This window comes from Scomber scombrus, chromosome 1 (assembly GCF_963691925.1).
Source record: "Scomber scombrus chromosome 1, fScoSco1.1, whole genome shotgun sequence".
Lineage (NCBI taxonomy): Eukaryota > Metazoa > Chordata > Actinopteri > Scombriformes > Scombridae > Scomber > Scomber scombrus.
In genome coordinates, this window is record NC_084970.1 from 27,899,064 (window position 1) to 27,920,729 (window position 21,666).

The 21,666-nt window shown below is 39.9% G+C and overlaps 2 protein-coding genes across 2 annotated transcripts in view; both read right to left on the minus strand.

The window, feature by feature from the left end:
• Positions 1-14,558, minus strand: LOC133985227 (SHC-transforming protein 1-like). Its single transcript, XM_062424827.1, has 13 exons — positions 13,998-14,558; positions 10,470-10,540; positions 8,963-9,023; positions 8,726-8,845; positions 7,933-7,986; positions 6,542-6,593; positions 6,289-6,415; positions 5,228-5,420; positions 4,316-4,388; positions 3,052-3,142; positions 2,433-2,580; positions 2,218-2,327; positions 1-46 (listed from the first exon to the last, which is right to left on the minus strand). The coding sequence occupies exons 1-13, from the start codon at positions 14,556-14,558 to the stop codon at positions 1-3; spliced, it is 1,707 nt and encodes a 568-aa protein (XP_062280811.1).
• A 1,848-nt stretch (positions 14,559-16,406) lies between these two features.
• Positions 16,407-21,666, minus strand: part of secisbp2l (SECIS binding protein 2-like) — a gene marked incomplete in the record, with an annotated part of 17,585 nt that continues 12,325 nt past the window's right edge. The window contains 7 exon segments of the mRNA XM_062424794.1: positions 16,407-19,148; positions 19,150-19,234; positions 19,322-19,541; positions 19,762-19,916; positions 20,100-20,320; positions 21,171-21,333; positions 21,434-21,575. Coding sequence (XP_062280778.1) covers positions 18,611-19,148; positions 19,150-19,234; positions 19,322-19,541; positions 19,762-19,916; positions 20,100-20,320; positions 21,171-21,333; positions 21,434-21,575 — 1,524 coding nt within the window.

Consider the following 21,666-nt stretch of genomic DNA (forward strand, 5'->3'; position numbering starts at 1 on the left):
TCATTTACTGCTAAACATTAGTGACAAATTATTTGATTTTTGTACATTGTATAATACAGAATGTCCAATAATGTATTAAATGCATAAACCAAAATACAATTTGATCAGAGAATTCAATTATTATACTAAGTATTTCATTTATACTTTTGGCTCTTGATTAATCTTTTGATTACTGGCTGATTTTCTGCTGTTATCGCAAGAGATAATGGCCTGTACTTCACTCTTAATAGTGGATCTTAAAGTCTCTTTTAATCTTTTTCGTCTATATTATGTACAATCTCAAATAATGATATCCATAATCTAAAGATCAGGAGTAGAGCTAAAAAAAACAACTCTATTAAGATTATGTAAGAGTGCAGGTAAGTCACTGTCATGAGGACAGAGGGCTTACACTATGAAGCAAACCCAACTAGCAGCTTTTAATTCGATCCAAACACGATAGCGAATGATTTAACAATTTGGTGTGCTCTGTTTTGTTTTGTATGATTCAGTAAAAACACTTATGATTTCAGAAAACCTGAAACCTTGCGGGCCCCCATTGCCTCGGTTCAAGATTCCTGCTCTGATGTAGTGTGAAATTTGTATGAAGATTTACATTTACGTCTACATTTACATCTACATCCACATTTACATTTACATTTTGTCATTTGGCAGGCGCTTCTATGCAAAGCAACTTACAAGCGAGGCAAGACAATCAAGCTTTAGAGAGCAGTGACTCAAAAACAACCGTAGTACAAATTTTAATGTACTGTGGCTGACCAGATATAAGTGTAATGAGGAATAGTGCTAGACAGAAGGTTGTTTTAACTTTGACTATGTTATCATATTCAACACAAGAACAGTAGTTTAACAATAATGCCATGCATGCCTCACCCACTGGTTGTGCTGAACTGAAGTAGACGCATAGTAATGTACAAAATCCTTGTGTGTATCTTTGGTCACATTGACACCAGAGTGTAAATACAAAATTATTTCCAACATCACTTATTATTTTCATCCAGTTGACTCATTATTACTTCCTAAAATGTTTCCAACTAATGTACATGTGCAGTTTTTGAGATGAAATAATCATGAATAATCAGAATCATGTACGCAGTTACAATCTCACTGGAGTCAGCACTGTGAGCACATTAGGATAGCAGTTAAACAAGCCGTACTAGGAAACTTTAACATCTTAAGAATAATGTAAAGGCCATACTGTCATTGTGTTATCATAAACAATGATAAAAGTTTTTCTTTTTTTTTTATCAGTGGAAATGAACTCCAAATATTGAATATCGAGATGCTACATAGATATGAAAGTTTGTGCGTTGTGTCTTGGTGAACAGCATGTATTGTGGCACTCATTGCTGGACTGGTAGCTGCCATAAAGAGTAGTTAAAATTGATTAAATCTTCTAAATTAGATGATTTGATGATTTATGTCAGGTTCTATTCTTCGAAGGATATCTTGGTACCTTTTAAGCAGAGACCAAGAATTCCAAACAGTTACTTACAGGAATAAAAATGAATAAAGTGTTTCTTGTGATTGAGGGTTTATGAAGAAAGACACAACAGATAATTAAGAGGTCAAATAATCAATTAAACTGTAAAAGAACTGAAGATGTATTTTATTACCTTTTATAGAGAGCAAAAATCACTATTTGTGTGTTTGCCACCTTATATGAGACCAAACTGCAAATCTGTATCTGCTTATTCTGGTTACAAAGAGCATTTAGTTTCCATTTTTAGACTGCAACAAATAAGAGGAATAAAAGGTTCTTTTCAAAAGTCAAGCATGGGAAAAGATAACAGAACGTCAACAAATCAGACAAATATGACAAGAGGACAAATTTAGCATGTAAAAAAAAAAAAGACTTTGAAAGTCTGCCAACATTCTGGTTATATCCTCCCGACTCCAGTGATTGTGCTTCGACTTTGAGTAAGCACCAGCAAAATCAGCCTGAAAAAGAGACAGGATGTTTCTGCAGGCCAAAGACTATTCTCACTTATCGTTTTACTCAAATGTAGACGCCAACTTATTACACCCACTGTACATGTACTGTATGGTGTCTGCATTTTATCTCCCACACGTTGAGAGGATTATCGCGATTTGATATTTTCAGGCAGCTAAAAATGTTGAAAAGGTTAGAATTTTGTTGCCACAAGTACAGCTGCTGAAGGCTAAAGTATGTATGTGACAGCCTGTGAATATATGTGTTAGTGTCTCTGTAGGATGGGCTGTTTCAAACACAGCTCACTGCACCCAGAAACGATGGGCATCTGGCTCTCCATGTGGAAACGCACCAGGTGACCGACGCTCAGGAACACCTGATCACGGGTCCGTACCTGCACGCACAAAAACACACACAGACAATGAGCTTAAACTTTGAGGGCAGCTGCTTTTCTTCTCTCCTCATACTGGCATAGGTCTACATGTATATGAAATCCAACCTGTCCGTGTGGATCAACCAGCAGTAGGTGACGCACGGTGGATCCCTCCATACCACTGAGGACATACTGACCGGAGGCAGAGCTGCTCTCTCTGACCAAGAAATCCCCACTGCAGGTGAGAAGAGACTCTGCCTGCTCTCTTCCTAACCTGGGATGAAGAAACACAAAATTACTGAGAAAGAAAGATGGTTATATGGTCAGTTTATTAGGCACACCTAGCTAAAATGAATGCAGTTAAAACAAAAGCCATGCAATAGATCCTACCTTCATCAAGGTTATAATGTTTAGTTTTTGTTGAACCTGTTTTCAGAGGTGTTGATTCAACTTAACTGTTATTTTGGGGGCTGTTGAATTATACTCAGTTATATACTGAGAGGTGGCTTTCTGCAAACTCCTTACTCCAAAATGACCTTAAAGTTGAATTAACCTTAACCACCTATAGAAAAGAATTTCAACAAAAGCTGAACATTAAACATTCTGTAAGCATATAATATCATAGCAGGGCTGTTGTTTGTCTTACTTAGTACTTAATAATCTGGCAGCTGAGTGTATATTAGTGGTCAAGACACAAGGTTTTTAATTCAGTGCTAGTAAAGGTACAGAGATGTTGATTATCCACCTGCCATGAAACCAGCCATCCTCCTGGATCAGGTTCTGGATCCGTGTCTCAGACAGAGGAGCACACTGTTCAGGACTGACCGCAGATTCCACTGATGGAGAAACAATAGAGGAAGAATATAAGAATACACCAATAAATATGAGTGGGTTGAGATGATTGCAAAATTTAAAAAAAAAAAAAAAAAAAAAAAAGTAAAAAGGCAAAGCAAAATTAGCTTGCTGTCTGTTGACTTTATCAGCAAAAATCCTCATTGAGACCACATGGAGGTTTATAGATATTCTTGATTAATATTGAACAGTGGCAGTGTCTATTTCTCTTTCTTTTCCTTCATTTGTTAATGCTTGCTCGCAAACCCTGTGGCACAGTGCCAATTGTATGAAGTGAAAATCACGTTTTTTGGTTGTTTTTTGATTTAGCTGCTACAGGATGCAGCACAGTTCCTCTTATGGGTGATCATTTCCGTCTGGATATAATTTATTCTGGCTGTTTTGGCTGTTTTGAAATTCAAACTAATGTTCAGTTTTAGTCAAATTAACCCTTACATAATTTTAAGTTCAAATTTAAATAATTTTTATATTTGAGTAATAACAACCTGCTTTTAGCAGCAATTATATGACATCTTGTAAAGTGACCCAGAATATACAAGAATGGAAATATTTCAACTTTCAAAGTTTGTACCTATACCTGGTGCTTAAAATCACCAGTCAAAAATATTGCTGTATTCTTCCTTTTTAATTAAATTAAATTAAATCATGATGGCTGTTATGTTCTGTTGTTTTAAGTAACATAGGACCATGATATAATGTGAATGTGAATGTTTTTCCCCATAAAGAAATAGTGTAAAACCTAAAGAATACACTCTCTCTGCCCTCCAAATGCTTCATTAACAAGTAATCCTCCATTTATAAATAGTGTGACGGATTATGAATGATTTATTAATGATGACTGATGAGGTATTTATGAATGAATAATAGATGTTTGGTTCATTTGCGGTAAAGAATAATTATGAATGGATATTGTGAAGGTTTAGAATACAACCAGTATGTAAGGATTAATTAAAATCAACCATTAACCATTCATTAATTCAGTGAAAATGTTTTGACACAAATGGGATTTAATTTATATTTAGGCATGCACCACAATGACAACAACCCAAACTTGAATTCTTATGTTCAGAGCCACAGTAAGAGGCACAGTTGTGTAGTTACATACTCAAATGTTGACACATTTCAACTTGGGCCGACAGTGTGCTGATGATTTTTACCTGCAGGTGGAGCTGGAGTCTCTTCTGTGATGGAGCAGTTCTCATACAATGAAACAGGCTGAAATGAACAAACCTGCAACATCACCAGATGAGTCATTCACACAAGACAGAAACCTGTGCATGTGTGTGTATGTGCGAGTTTGTTCAGGGGCGGCAATGGCTTAAAGCTTTGAGATGTGTGCTCATGACAGGAAGATTGCTGACTCAATTCCCAGAATGGCAGGAAGGTGAATATCAGCGTTTGTGCCTCCCTTATTACCAACCACTGAGGTGCCCTTAAGCAAAACACTTCAATCTCAACTACTTCTGCTCACTGATCAGACTGAAGTTAATCTGCGTTGCTCCAATGTGTTAGTGTGTAAATGTGTAGCAAATAGCATTTGTGCTATTTGCTACACAAATAGCACAAATGTTTGTTTTTTTTAAATGTGAATGGAGGATGTTAATTGTACACATTGCAAAGCCCCCATGAAAAGTCTGTGATTTGTGATATTGAGCTATGTGAATAAAAATTGACTTCACTTGACCAATTTTTTTATTCCTCTAATTGTTTTTCATATCATCTTGTTGTCCTTTAAAAATATAGCACAAAACACATCCATCCTAAAAACGGAAATATAATGCAGAACATATAAAACCAATATGACATATACAACTCCACAACTTTTAAGTAAATAAACAATAACTTTACTTTCAAAAACTCACTTAACTTCACTTCATGTCGCCTCAAGAAGAAGGCATCAACCCTTCAAACCAAAACAATTATCAACATAAGGACTTACCTAACTATATCTTGTGGTCTTCCTCAGAAGATGGATTTGCTCAGTTTTAGGTTAAACTACTGTTTCCAAAGTGACTAATTGATAACTGCCTAAATATTGTCTGTAATATGGTACCACAATTCAATCTTACCCTCTGTGTGCCAGAATCCTGTTCATCTTCTCCTCTTGTGATCCGCAGGTCCACTATTCCACCAGGAGGCGGTGTCTTTCCTGGAATCACGTTATAGTAGTTTCGGTGCTTGCTGACTTCACCATCCTGTTTGTCTTTCTGGTCTGTTATGGCCTCCTCTGGGCTCCAGTTGCTGCAGATTCTCACCACTGACCTGCACACAGAACATAACACAATGACATACTTCACATGCTATCTGTATATGCATAAAAAAGACACATACAAAGATAGAGAAATGCGCTCAAATCTAAAACATTGATTGCTTTAAGTTTGTTGGATAAATCTGAGTATTGCTGAGCATATGGATATCAAATATGAAAACATAAAATTATGAAAGTTATTACAGTGTTGATATGCAGTTGGAGAAAATATAAGAAATGCTTCTATTTTGCTGTTATTTACTTTAAAAAAAATAAAAGCAGCAAATCCTCACATTTTGGGCAGCTATAACCAGCAAATATTTGGCATTTTTGCTTAACAATTAAAGGACCAGTGTGTAGGATTGAGGGACATCTAGTGGTGGAGTTGCAGATTGCAACCAACTGAATTCCTCTTCCCCTTCCAAATGTGTAGGAGAACCTATAGTGGCCACACAACTCCCAAAAATTAAAAGGCCCTTTTTAGAGCCAGTGTTTGGTTTGTCTGTACTAAGCTACTGTAGAAACATGGCAGTGCAACATGACAGTCTCTGTGAAAGAGGGGCCCGCTCCCTATGATAATAAAAACACACTGATTCTTATTTTCAGGTGATTATACACTACTTAAAACATACTTATGAATATTAACTGCTGATTTTCAGCCAATATACTCATGTTTCAGCTCTACACAAACATATAAACAAAAAAAGTAACATAATGTTGGATAAAATTATCAAAGTTCAACATTCACATTTATATTTGAGACAACGGCAATGAAACACTGATCAGAGGGGTGAAATATAAAGTCTATTCAAGGACATTCAGGACATGTGGCACTTTATTGTGTTGCATCACATCAAAAGGATAATTAAACAGAAGGCGGACCTGGAATTAGTTGAGTGGAGTGCCGGTGTGTGGCTGAGAAGTTGGCGGAAACGAGTCTCAAAGGCCTGACCAATGCTGTTGATGACCTCACTGGCCCGACCCTTCGGACACTCCAGGATGTGACATGCTGACAGGGAGAGAGAGATGATTTGTGCATAATAATAACAGTAAATTGTTGCATTTTTACACAACAAAGCCAGAAAACACCGATGGATGCCCAGCGCATCATAATGAGCACAAAAATGTCCCATACCTCTCTGGTTGACCAGGTCCTTAGCAACATAAGCAATGTAATCTGCCATGTCCTGTAAACAAATTGAGAGAAATGTTTTTTAAACAGCATGACCTGAAGATATTCTCAGCGTATACAGACATAAAGAGAACTTCCTGACAGTGTTCTTGTGTAGCTGAGCATATAATCAGTACATCTGGTGGGTTAAGGATCTGTACTCAGTCTTTTGATCAATCATTTTAGGATGGCAGTATATTTAATCATCAGAAAACAAAGCAGACATTCCCAGTTAATGATCATCCATGTGTATCCTCTGCATGAATTAATTATTTCCCTATCAGTGGTTCCTTGATACTAATACAAGAGCAGAGTCAGCTGAATATGATTCACCATAGAGCCTCAGTGGCAGATTTTAATTCCCCTCCTATCTTCCATGTGTCCGAGCCAACTGAGCCAAGGCTTAGAGCACACTACAAGATTATTTGAGCTAATTAATTAAACAGCGAGCTATAATCCCATCCATAGCTTTGCCAGGGTTGTGTCTCCCAGAGAGAAACAACTTCTCTGTTCTACTTAATCTTTGGCCGGTGCAGTCTAGCAGTGTCAATATGGCAATTAAATATTACAGTGTGTACCCAGCATTTTGAGTCTTTTTTTAAAAATTTTAATTCATGGATGCTAACCAAGACATAAATAACAGTTTTTGTTAGTCAAGCTGTTTATTAAGCAGCATTTGACCTAGTCAGAAGCCAATAACGGATATGTCCAGCTGGCTGTTAACAGAAGTGCATTGATTTTTTTTCTTACTGATGATTGTTTTCCTTATCGACATTCAGGCTACAGTACAGGAACTATAAACTCAGGATGAATAACCCAAATTCTGTCATATGGAAATAATGTGGGCATGGACAGGAAGAGAAGGAAAATAGATAAGAGAAATTAGTTTGAAACAGACTCGGCGAGGTGCAAAGATGATACTGTAGAGCATACTGTAGAAGCTTTGATGGTTACATTATGAAAGAAAGGTTTTCATGATTTGTTACTTGCAGCAGCCATTATCTATATGTGGTTCATCACCACACGCAATCGTAAATCTTCAGCGCAGAGTAAACGCTGTTTGACTGCAGAGCTGACCTCACACCACCAATTAAAAGTATAGAAAGAATCAAGAGTTGGGGTAGGAAATAATTCAATCCTCCACAAAATGGCAGCAAACCAAGCAGTAATTAAACTAAATCAAATTAATTGCGCTGTGTGTGTGTGTGTGTGTGTGTGTGTGTGTGTGTGTGTGTGTGTGTGTGTGTGTGTGTGTGTGTGTGTGTGTGTGTGTGTGTGTGTGTGTGTGTGTGTGTCTGCGTCTGTGTGTCTGTGTGTCCATGAACATGTTTGTGCACATGAGAATAAAAACTTACTGGGTCTCCTCCTGAGGCAAATGAGATGGCCTGCATGGGGTGGTGGGCAATCTTCTGCAAAAGAGAAAAGACAACTTCACTGAATGGCTCAATAATTCAGATGTGTGACAGGTCAACAGTCATAATTTAGTTAAAGATTGTCAACAAATCTCTCGTGCAGAGTCAAGCCAACAATGAACTGATCGTACAAGTGTTGTGTGGGTATCCAAAGCTTGATATGAATTATTCCTCTGTGCTGTACACCTCCATTGTTGGCCAAAAAATATTAAAAACACCATAATGAGTTAATTTAAGGAGGTCAGGTTTTCAGTCTCAGGAGAGTAGTTCCTTGTACAGCGGATGCAACTTTCGACCGAAGTGCTTTGAGAAATTTACAATTTAGTACCAAGTCAAGAGGTTGTGATATATGGCACAACAAGGCGTAAAAGCAATGCAAGTGGGACCGTCTTTCAAACTGCATGTGTAGTTTGCATCTGCTGTACAAGGAACTACTCTCCTGAGACAGAAAATGTGACAGAGAACATCACTGTTGTTAGTCATTGGATCTGTTTCTAAACAAACTACCATAACCGTAGTTTTTCAGGCAGAGGAACATATCACCCAGCTTAGTGGTGTGGCTCATTGGTGTGTTTTCAATGTTTTTTGGACAACAATTGAGGTCTATGCCACAGAGGAATACACTTTGGATACACGCACAATGTTGTAGATAGGATGGGTTCATTGTTGGTTTGACTCTGCACATGAGATAAATATAGAAAAGTGCCTTATTCTTTAAGCATGTTGAAGCTGTCACCTGTAAGGAAGAGGCAGCGATCAGAGTCATGCTGTCGGTGGAGACAGTAAGGATGATCCTGCTCCCAGAAAACTGCAGGTTGATTTGACCCAGAACAGCAGACAGTCCTTTAAATGAAGGCTGACGATGACAAAAATCAGTTATTGTATTTATGCCTGTGTTGATTGCATTTGTGTGTATATTTGTGTGTATTTGTGTGTGCGTGTGTGTGTGTGTGTGCGTATGTGCGCACCTTACCCTTTTAGTTTTCACTGCCGTCTTGGTGGATGTCCTCTCACACAGTCTGCTGATTGCCTCTCTGCATAACACACACACACGGACACACACACACATGCACGCACGCGCGCACACACACACATGCAGGGATTATAAACATACACACTCCAAACACAGAGATACCTTTGTAAATATGTGATCCAGTGCGCCCTGCTAACATGTGACTTGCATGTGAAATTTTGAGAGGAAGGAAACTACATTACAAAACTCTCATCAACAGTAAATCATTATTAATTAAACAACATATTTGGAGAAGTGTGCTATGTGTGGGTTACTAATAACTTTGCAGATATTGATTTACCTACCCTGCACTCTATGAACTGGTTATAAATAGCTCCACCTCATCCAGCTGCAACAGTAAATAATGCTTACACAGTCATGCATCTATAATAATGATTCAATATTATAATCATATAATAATATAACAATGTCAGGAGCCATTCTGCTGTACAATACGTTTCTTTGATGATGATACCTCCCTACTTTTACTTTTAAGTTTGAATGCATGACTTTTACTAGTATAGGAGGGTATGTTTTATTGTGGTGTTGCTACCTTTTCCACCACTAACTGTAGACTTAAACTATAGCCTTAGACTATATTTGCCACAAAAATTGAATAATCAAAACCAAACTGACTGCAAAATACAGTGCAGCATCTGCACCATCAGAGTAGTGACACTGTTAAATGTACTATGCATTAGAAGGAAAATCTTTTAATTGTGGAAATTCTTTAACATTGGAGATTAGCATCAACTACCATTGATATAACTGAATCTGACATAATTGTTTAAATATATTTAAAAAATATGACATTAGACAAAAAAAATCCAATATATATATATATTTCAAAGGAAACGCTTTTTCTTTTTCTTGAAAACAACTTCTATGTAATGGATTGAGGACTCTCTTCCTCTCTCTCTTAATAAGACTATGAGATATCATTCGGAGGAAATTCATCTAATTGGATTTTCTGCCCCATCATTCAGCAGCGCTGTTGTGAACAGAGGCTGCTGTGTACATCTGCGTTGTTGCATCCTGCGCTAGGATGTCAATATCAAATGATGAGGAGAAAGCCCCGCTTTATGAAACGTTATACATTTAATTTGATTTCCCCCTTTGAAACATTTTTTAAATAAGCCACACATGTCTTGCTTGGCAGATATATATTGTGTATGAATTCAGTCGGTCTGGTTCAAGCATTGTACTCTTTTCTTTTTCTTCTTCCATGCATGTGCAAAACATCTGCTTCATTAATGCATAGATTTACTTTGAGACCGTGTCAGAAGTTTATTCTACGCATATGCATGTGTCTCTGCATGTGTGTGTGTGTTTGTGTGTGTATTTGTGTGTGTGTGTGTGTGTGTGTGTGTGTGTGTGTGTGTGTGTGTGTGTGTGTGTGTGTGTGTGTGTGTGTGTGTGTGTGTGTGTGTGTGTGTGTGTGTGTGTTCGTAGTGGAGGAACCTCCTACCGTGTGACTTGCATTCTCGTATCAAAGTCGAGGGTTCTCATGGACTGGGTCACCTCTACACTACCCATGTACTAAGAAAACACAAGAGAATACCAGTTACACACTCATTCAAATATAAAATAATATGTGTAGAAACAGTTCAGAGTCTGCAGTGACATCAGACTTGTGTTTCTGTCCCAGTCCTCAACTTAAGAGCCTCCCATTGGGGGAGATAAATAAATTGGACAGATTTTGAGATGATCAACAAGAACGGATGAAGCTAAAGACAAAAAATATTTCTTATACACAAAAGCATTTATCTTGTCAGATTTTTATTTAATTCCTTGTTTAAAAAATATGTGTGAAAATGTAAGAGGAAAATCCATTTATAGTAGTAGTTGAAGTATTCATAACTTACAAACATATGTAACATGCAATCAGATTGTTACATGTTGAATTGGCTTTTAAGGGGTCACAAGGCAAAACGCCTGCTGACCACTGGACCACGTTATTTGTAAATATGTTGAAACATTTTGTTGGTGTGTGAAGAAAGTTTTTTTGTCAGTATTGATGTGCATATATTTAAATATCCATACAGTGTTCCACAGGGTTCAATACTTGGTCCTGTCCCTTTTCTCTCTTTATACATGCTTCCAATCAGACAAAGTATACTTTGTAGTGTGAAACTTCATAATTACACAGCTTTCACACCAAAAGCACACGTTCAGCATTATGCAGACCAAGGTCATTATTTCCAATGGAGTAACATGAGCTATGCTGATTTTCATCCAAATTTAACTTTGAACAATAATACGCTGACCCTCATAATGCATGTCCAAAGAGATTCTGGCATCAATACAATGCCAAAGTTATGAGGGTGACCATTTTACAGTATTTTACAGGAAAATTTGATTTTGTGCATCTCTGAATCCCCAGAGCTCTTTAACTTTACCCTCCTGTCATACAAAAAACAAAAAAGAACTCAAGCGTTACAAAATACAGAGTGTCTATTTGCACCCCTGGTACAAATAGCCTCGGCCACACAGCTGAGCTATTTGCACCCTAGACGTATAACAACGTGAAAACATGGCGGACATTCATCTTCCACGCCAGCAGAAAAGGGCGAATTTAGAAAGGTTTCATCTCTAATGTTTGTTCTAAAGACATTTCTGGCGGGAAAGTTGTATTATATTTTCATAATCTTTCCTCAGTGAATGCATCCAAGCGTCAGTTTGTCAGTCAGAAATGATTTGTCGCCAATATCTATCTTCCGTATTAGCAAACATATTGGGCTGTCACATTACTTTGAAGGACCGGAGCAGTGGTGTAACGGGCATCGTGTCCGTCAGTAGTTCAGGAGACTCTGGTTCGAGTCTTTGCAGCAGCAGTTATATATTGATAATGTTTTCAGCGGAAAAACCTTGCTACATTTTAACTGCATTTTAAATGCATACAACCCAAATGTCTGAATTTACAACCTTCAGTTTGTTATATGATGGGAATCAAATTTTGACAGATCTATGGTTGCCATGGTTACCAAATACATTTCAGACCTCTGAAGTCTCAGGCCGTGAGACACACATTTCAAGCTGCTCTCACGCTCACACGCCACACCTGACATTTCACACGCCGAGAAGTGATCGCTCTCACCGGACAGAAATTATTATATGATATACAAAAGAGAACAGCGACGTATATTTATCCCGCTGTCCCGGGGGGATACGGGAGTCTTCCGCATATCTCCAGACGCTCCCCTCCGACAGCATGCACTCCTGTACTGGGGTGCAAATAGCATACATTGATATTTGCACCAAGACGGGTGCAAATAGAACACTTTGCTATATATACCAGGGTACAAATAGCATCCACTTCTAATTGTACTGGGTGCAAATAGCATTCATTGATATTTGCACCAGGGGTGCAAATAGCCTTTGCCTACAAAATTCCATAGAGGGAAGAGGTACAAGGTTAGAAACTTAATGGTGATTATTCACCTTATGTTGTGGTTTGTAGCATCCTATTTAGCTGCTTTATAGGAACATGTGTCACTCTTCATTTTGCGATCCACCTGGCACAAATAAGTTTTGCATTTGGTCTGAAACAACAATTATGCAGATGACATTTTGTTTCCCAACAAAAAAGAATCCTTTCATGCTTTGACTATTGCAACACACTTTCTGGTCTACCCAATAAATCATTAAAAAAGAATGTGGCTTGCACAAAATGCAGCAGGCAGAGAACACATCATAACCATATTTGTTCCTTGTGCCTTTCAAAATTGATTTTTAATATTTTATTACTAGTTTAAAAGGCTTTTACTTTCATGCATAGTTGATTTTATCTTTGTCTACACCCTGGATGTTTGGTTTCAGTTTTAGAGCACTTTAGTGGGTGTTCATGGACCAAACCTCGGAATAGCCTGTATATAACTGTCCGATGTGCATCTTCTGTAAATTCCTTTAAGAGTATAAGAGGTCTTGACATATATTTGATTGTAAAGAGGTGAAGAAGATGGAGGAGCAATTAATGCAAGCAGACACTGTCTCATTCAGGCAATGTGCTCGGATACACTTTAGGCAGTCCCACTTCTATTGGCCATGAGCTTCAGCAGAGCAGGCCCTATAGGCTGGAGGCAGGATGAGTAAGTCCACTGATGGAGACCAGACTTAAATCAATACATGTGTGTGTGTGAGTGTGAGTGTGCATGTGTGTGTATATGAGCGGGCGGGGTGAGTGGACGGGCGTGTAATGTATGTGTGTGCTTGTTTATGGAGGACAATCAGACAGTCCGTTCTCATTTCCAGCAGTGGTCAGCTCACAAGCCCTGCTCCTAATCACTCATGCGGACACACCTCCGGTTCTAGGACAGCATGGGCTCTGCTGATACCGGATACATTCATACACATACACTCACTCATACACACATGCAAACACACACACATGCAGACAGACACACACCCACACACACACACACACACACACACACACACACACACACACACACACACACACACACACACACACACACACACACACACACACACACAAGCAGAACAGATCTAGAGAGGAGAAGTGAGCCACGATGAGTCACTACTGCCTACTTAGGAAGCTCTATCTGCAAGGGAGGGAGTGAATATACGAAAGTGAGTGTGATGGTGTGGATAGAGCACAGGGAGTGTGTGTGTGGGTGGGTGTGTGTGTGTGTGTGTGTGTGTCCTGTGTTCACATGCGTGTGTTTGTACTGGCACTGGTAGGAATTAAACTGCGTATCTCAACTCTCAACTGGGACCAGAAAGGAGGTTAGCTGCACTTTCTTGCCTAGTTTTTGTGATACAGTGTAAAGTGAAGAAGTTTTACACTGACACACCACTGATATTTTAGTAAGGATACACAAACTATTATGGTCAAATTTTAAAGTAAAAAACGTGAAGAATAGACAAGCAAAACAATTCACACTCACTCTGAGTTGCAGTCCACACAACCACACAGATTTCTGTTGGTGCACAGCAGAGTGTATTCATGCACTGTAACATGTGTGGTGACAGGTACCTTGATGTGATGGTGAACCGCTGTGTTTGCTGTCCCCACGGTTGTGCAATCCTCTATTGCAGAGAAAGTCTTCAAACAGCACAAACCACCTTTGTGTTGGGAGCAAGGGGGACAGCCTGGGGTCCAGGGGAGGCTGGCCATCCGATGCAGGGTGATGGGTCTTTTTGTGTTTTGCAGGGCCGAATGAGTTAGGTTTTGGACAGTGGAGAGTGGCACATTAAAGGAAGGTTGGCTACAAAATGTCTGATTATGTCCTGAGCCCCATTCTGTTCTGGACAAGGGTCTGTCAGCATGTCCATCAATGGTTCTGTCCCTGGGTGTGTTTGTCTGTCCCCTTAGGCCTCGCAGGGAAATAGGACTTTGTAATCGAATGTTAGCCACACGGGGGATGAAGTCCCTCAGGGTGGATGGCCCATGGTGTGCAGGCGTCCCGGGATCCAGATGAGCAAAATCAGAGTCCAAGCAAAGATCCTTCTTCAGGGGCAGCATTTTTTGGGGCCGATCCTCCAGAGATGTCAGAGAATCGTTGCGCAGACGACTGTATTTGGTGCGCTTCAGCATGCCTGTAGAAGAGTGTTATTGTAAGATAGGCAGCACAGAGACTCTCATGTACTGACTGGATGTCTGTAATGACTATAACAGTGATGAGCTACCTGGTAAGAGTCCTGTCTGTGACTTGAACCTGGGCAAGGTCTGTACTCTCATAATCAGGGAGCTGGACAAAGGAGAGCATTGAGACAAATTAAAAAAAGAGAAAACCTTCCAGGAATTAGACAAAGAATTACAGTAATATCACACAGAGGTTAGGCTTGATAAAGTTGATTTCAGAAAAGAGAACCATAAAATGCATTAAGTTGATAAATTTGGTCAAGCTAATCAGCTGACCTTTGGGAAATTATCTTAGTGTCTGGCAGTCTGTCCTCAGCAGACGATTAGATGGTATGCCGACTGTCCAGTACAGAGATTCAACTCACCAGCGTGGGACAGGGGATGTCCTGTGTAGTCTTAAGTCCAGTCAAGCTGAGAACGGTCCCATCACACTGACCCATACACTTTATAGTCAGGCTTCCAGCTCGTCTTCACCTCTGCTCCACACCACATCAACTTTCCTCCCCTTTCTCTTTCTTTCTGAGGCGCAGCAGAATTGTGCAGCTTTTATGAATGAACTTTCTCTTTTTTTATGAATGAGAGGCTCTCGCTCACTTCCTCTCTCTCTCACTCTATGACGGTGCATGCAGATGAATGTGTGAATGGAGCAGAGGAGAGATTGACAGACTGCCCCTAAGGCTCTCTCCCCCTCCCTCACCTATAAACTACCATCCAATCACAGGCGGGTAGGGTGACTCATGCTGTACGCGCACACACACACAAACACACACAAACACACACACTTATACACTGAAGCAGAGCCAATACAATACATGAGTGGTCTATTCCTCTCTTCTAACATCAGTTGCACCTCAGAGATGCTGTTTAATTGTGTTAATACATTATTATTTTGGCTTTTCTCGCTAAAAAGTGTTTCCCGTGTTAAGAAATTAGGTTTTAACATATGTTTCAAGTGTAGAAACTGCTCAGATTGACTTGAATGACAATAAAAGACATTCCATAGTGTAACTGAGGCATGCGATATTCAAATGCTCTGCAGGAACATATAAGAGGAAGAGAATTAAACAGAAAACATTTGCATTTCCGTCTGATTCTAATCAGAACATTATACCAGGCGCCGATTGAAGAGTGTTTTACATACTGTACTGATTAAAATATTATCTTTCAAAAGCAATAAGCAGGCACAGAGAATTACAGTATTGCTACACTTCAGCGTGGTATTACAGGATAAATTCAAGAAATTCAAAAGAATAATCTAAGTAAGTCTAATAAGTCTTCAGGAGTTTTTTTTTTCTCCAAACAAATAAATTCATTACAAATAACCTGACCACTGCATACTGTCTGTAAAGAAAGACAATGAAAAGACTTGATGGTTCTGAGTCCATAAAATACAAGAGAGCTTTGTCCCTCCCTAGTGGTTGTTCTGTAAAAGTGCAACCAAGGGTTGCAACTAACAATAACTTGAATAATAGATTCAGAATTTTGTCTGTAACATTTTGGACAACTGCAGAAAATGCCTGTTACAAACTTATTCAAATTGCTTGTTTTATTTGATCACCTGTCTAAAACTAAAGATGTTCAATTTACTATCACATATGACAAAGACAAGCATCAAAGCCTTGAACATTTAAGGACAAGGACAGTTTTTGGCATGATTAATCCATTCTTAAAATATTAACAGATTCATTTTCTGTCTGTCGATCAATCAACTACTTCAGCTCTACTTCAACCTAATTGTGTACATGTTGGTGAAATGAATAACATTTAATAGAAAAGGAGGCGTCAGTCAAATGATTTACTTAAACAACATTTTAATGATGTTAATCATCAGTCCATATAGTTTAAGAGTGATAACAGGATTATGAGAAACAGCCTCTAACAATGTTGCTAGTGATGTACAGTCTGAAGGAGACGGTCTTAAATATCCATATAAAGACGAGGAACACGCTGAAAAAAGTACTTCATTGAACCGTTTTTTTTCTTTGTTTTGCTTTTAAGTTCACATTAGTTACAAGACCTTTACCAGTACTGTATTTACATAGTGCAAAAAACACACTTGCTGTCAACGAACATACTTCAAACACTTTGATGGAAGTGATAGCAACACAAATCCTACACACAGTGTACCTTTTATCAAACCAGAAATACTTTCATAATCCACAGTATGATATTCAGTACACTGTCATCTCCCATCACGGGGCTTCACATTGCATACAGCCCGACATACTGCATTAACACGCCGCATCACCATTGACTGGCTGAAGTCTCACCATGATTCACTATCAAATACCATTATCAAATTGGATTCCAACTGATAAAATGTTAAAAACTATCAAATGGCTTTAAGAACAGGGTGATTGTATTTTTTTTTTAATACAATGCAAAATCAAAATCTCTTTTGTACACTTGTATTTACAATGAGCTATAATTAGTATGCGTTGGTGACGACTTGCTTGACTTGAGTGGTGACTCTGTCCCAGTGAGGGAGCTCCTCTGCTGTGGTGGACTGACTTTAGGCTGGCAGTTAGAGCTGAATGCCTACATTAAACCTGGCAAAGCGCTACAAAGATTTATTTCAGTTGATATTTTTTGGTCAATGTGGGCATTGTTAAATTTCATAAATACCAGTAAACACATTTTTTGCCTTGGTTACTTTGATTTAAGTGGAAAGTTTTAAGACAATAGAGTCAACTCTGGTAAAACTGACTGAAAACTGTTTCTGGATACTTTCATAATGTTGTAAATTATACAGAAAGGCCTAAGTGCTCTCCAATTTAGTGACTAGTTCTACTGAGGTCTGCTTTCAACAGCTTGTTTACAGAAACACTTGCAAAATAGCTTCATTTGGATGAAAAGACTTAAAAAAAGGGCTCAGTGTTGATGATAAATAGGCTTCTAAAAATGGTATAAGGTCATTAACCAGCCTTGTAAGAGACAGCTTGAGAGCCCCCATTTAGTAGACAGACCATCAGAGAACAAACACCACCAGAGAGAACAAACAGATGCACATTTTATGAAACACACACACAGCATCTGGGAACTCAAGACAATTCCTGTCAGAGGAAAACAACCCCGAATAGTTTCACACAAGGCAAGATCAATATAACAAACTATTACATAGCAGAACCACCTAGACAGGTTATATACACAAAGCTTGTTTTGCTTCTTAGAAGTTAAGTCATTTTAATTAATTATCTGAATACAGAATGGGACATTTTGTTATTTGAACATTAAAAAAAACACTCTGAAGACTGATGGGTGGGAGTGGTTTTGGTAATAAAGACAGAACCCCTGACACTGTTATATTCTGTGAGTAAAACTAAACGCCAACCAAGCAATAATTAAGAAATGCATGCCTCTCCTTCCCTCAGTGAGGTGAAAGAAAGCACACGCATCAACACATTATGTACAAAGATAAAGCTAATGAACACAGCAAAATAAATGCAAACTATGTGCCTGTAAAAACACACCCAAGCACACAAATATTCGCAGAGCTGTAAACCGTCTGAGCTCTGTATGAAGTAAGATGGGAGCTGAAAGGTTCCAACCTTCCTCCTCTGTGAGCAACAGACCGCAGTTCTCCATTTTCTTTTTTCTTTTCTTTTTTTAAATGCTCAACACTCGCTCCCGAAAAACGTCCCTGACTCCATGAGAGTTCAGTCTCGGAGGAGGAAAATCAAAAACTTTCCTCTGAATTCAAGTGTAGCAGGTTATGGGCCGAAGAGGTGAGGGCATCCTTTTAAATTACAAGAGAATTTTTTTTTTTTTAAAGAGGGGTTGGTGTCTGTGTTAGTTGTCATTTGGTCTGTGACCCTGTGTGTTTGCAGGTTGGTCAGTTTCTCTGTAATGTCTCACTGGTGTGTGTGTGAGTGTTGGCCAGTTGGTTGGATACCTGAGATTATGTCTGGTGTCAGGGGTTAGAGACACAAGGAGAAAGGCTGCTGGTTCCTATGAAGAGGGATGTGTGAGACAAACAGAGGACAGAGGGAATGAGTAAGAGGACATCAACCGGTGACTTTCTTGGCCTCCACCTGCTCTTTGCTCTCCACCCTCGTCTCTGTGATGTCCGCTGAATCGAGGCCCTCCTCTTCCTCACTCTGCCTTCTCTCCTCTTCTTCGTCTTCCTCCTCCTCGTCCTCCTCCTCTTCTGTACTGTCCTGGCTCTTTCCCAGCTGCAGGTTCTCCAGGGTCTTTGACACCCAGGATTCGATGCGGCTGCTGAGGGTGGGCACCTCCACAGATATAGGCTCAGGAGTGTAGTCCTCCTCCTCCTCTTCCTCCTCTTCCGCCTCTTCCAACATCCCGGGCACTAGGGTGGAGGTGGTGGAGGTGATGGAGGAGTTCAGCGGGCCCCTACAGCTCCCGTCCAGTGAGCCCGTCTCTGTGCTCTGCTGAGAGGCCAGCTCCAGCCGGTCGTCAACACGGACCTCATCTTTCTCTCCGTTGGCCTGTGTCAGAATTCCCAACCTGGGCTGGGGAGCAGTGGAGCTTGGTGGGGCGACAATGTTTGTGGCTGCAGGGGCCTCACTGTCTCTCTGGGGGGGCTGTGGAAGGTGCGGGGCGGCTTGGTTCAGCCTCTACAGGCTCCAGGGCATCTGAAGTCTCCACCATACTCCTCCAATTGGTCTCTGAAGGAATAAAATTTTTTAAAATCTAGGCAACATTACAGATATCACAAAGATGAAATGCAGAGAACAAAAAGCAAGGGAGCTTACCGTACTCCTTTTCATTGACCTCTGAGATGGGCTCAGAAAAGACAGAGCAAAAGGAGATGGCAGAAGCAGCAGAGTGGTTTCGGGAATGTCCCATGTGGTGTGGGACTTTCTTGTCGTTTTTCATAGCTTCCTCAGCCTGCTCCTGCTCCAGAGCTGACACCATGTCCTTGTAGGCCTTCCTAGCTTCTTCTGTCAGAGACACTAGTCGGTTGAAAAGACCCTGAAGGAGGCAGAGAGATTTAAACAAGTTAGTGAGAGCTTAAGAAAAAAAGAAAAAAAAAGATTAGACGTCAAGAGATGATTAACTGTTTCCTGTCTCTACTGCTCTATACTGACAACTACTGATATACTGCCGATACTTTATTAATTATTCATTCGCCCTCAATAGCTAATTAAGTATTAATAGTCATTTGTAACAATCAATGTAGGACTGGTCTTACCTCGGCACCAGAGAAGTTGAAGATGCCAACCACACTAACAGGCACAAGTTTGTTGACGCAGCGTCCCAGAGCTTTCCTGCCCAAAGCAAACACGAACGGTATCTCCTGCTCCCTAGCCATGGCAATTACGTTGTATAAAGCCTCATCCAAACCGCCTGCAATACAGCAAGAGATTAGTGACTCAAATTTATAAATCTGAAAAAATGAATGAAAAAAAAAAGTACAGAAATGAAATCTAATCACTTGAGAGTTTTCTGCTTGGTGTCTACAGTGAGACCATGAACATTTTTATCAAATATGGACTGATGCTGGAGAGAAATCTTGCAAAAATTCTGTACCTTTGGCCTGGATCTTCTCACAGTTGGGAGAGATGATGACACACTTTATCTTATGCAACTTCATGTGCTTAGTGACCTCTCGGAGACCCATGACCAGGCGGCGTTTGGACTTAGCCTTGGTGGGATCCTTCTGGTAAACCCGCTCCTGGAAGCGAACCAGCTCCTGTAATAACAGGGTCACACTCTCGTCTATCTCCTTGCTCAGCACTTGGTTACAATACCTGCAAGAAGAGAAAGAACAAATGATGGAGGTTACAGATGTTCAGAAACGCACCTATTTATTTTATTTATCTGTTGGGTGACTACCAAACAAAAAAATTACTTGCTAGTAATGGCCTTACTAGTTGGAGCTTTAAAATTCAAGCTTGTCTTGTGGTGATTTGTTCCTCTTCTTTATTTTGTGTAATCATTCACTGAATCATTTTAGAGTTTTGAATTGTTTGATCTGGCAAAAGAAGCTATCTAAGGATGATGACAACAATGCTTAGTTGCATCCTTGAAAAGGGCTCTAGTCTTGTTGTTGTCCTTAAAATGACTCACTCACTTTTCTAAATAAGGAGAAGCCTGAAAAACAAACCCATCAGAGAGCATGCATACTCCCAGCAGTTTTAGGGTTAAGCCAATAAAAAGGTCGACGTAGTGTGGTCTGAGGAACAAGTGTCCCGGTGGTCAGAGCTGAGAAGGAGGAGCTCGGCTACAGAGGCCTTTTGGAGGCTTTAAAAGAAAAATCTGTTAGAGAAGGGTGGGCTGGGACAATAGGCCTACAGCAGAGGACACAGGGGGACAAAGCCGTGTTTGTGGCCACTGGCATACATTTTTGCTGAGAAGGGACAATGTGCCAGGCATCTGTGCCATACTCTACAATTCTTTATTGTACAGTTCCGCCCTTAAAAACACCCGTTAACTTTCTGAGTACATGTCTCACAGTCAAGGCTCTGGGATTTTTGGGTGGACAAATATTTGCTTTGCTAATCGTTTCCTTTTTTTGTAACCACACGGTGCATTTCTGAGACATGCCAATTCCAGGGATTCCTCCAAAAGGTCTGCCCCGGTCAAAGAGTGTGCACTTACTCTCTGAAACGTCGGCTGTGGATTTTTGTGATGGCGTTTGAAGCCATGGGACTCCCAATCCCGGAGCTTGCGGGAGAACCCTGGGATACTGGGGTGATGCTATACGGAGAGTTCTGGCTGGCGGGGGAGAGGGATGCATCACTGGGCATACTCAAACCGTTCTCTGTGATATAAACAGAAGACCAGAGATAACAATTAGAAACTGGATCATGGACAAAAAATATGGGAAATGTTTGCACCTCTTCATAATGAATTGTCCTTACCTTCTTGGGAGGCAGGCTCTCGTGCAAGATCATCAGTAAAATGTAGACACTCATCCCCATGCTCCCCGTGCTCCTCTTGGCCTGAAGACTCTTGTTCTACACTCGTCTTCCCTTTCTTCCCTTCACGTTCCTTCAAGATAATCTATAAAAACACAGAAGAATAATGTGAAAAACCAGGAACACTGAAGAACTACAGTGTAGCTTAATGGTTGAACAATCTCCTTTCCTTTTCC

Coding starts and splice junctions, on each gene's coding strand:
- LOC133985227 (XM_062424827.1), bottom strand. CDS start 14,558: ATGCTGAAGCGCACCAAATACAGTCGTCTGCGCAACGATTCTCTGACA. Junction 6,416..6,541: donor GGACCTGGTCAACCAGAGAG/GTATGGGACATT, acceptor TCTCCCTGTCAG/CATGTCACATCCTGGAGTGT. Junction 4,389..5,227: donor AGGATTCTGGCACACAGAGG/GTAAGATTGAAT, acceptor GTGATGTTGCAG/GTTTGTTCATTTCAGCCTGT.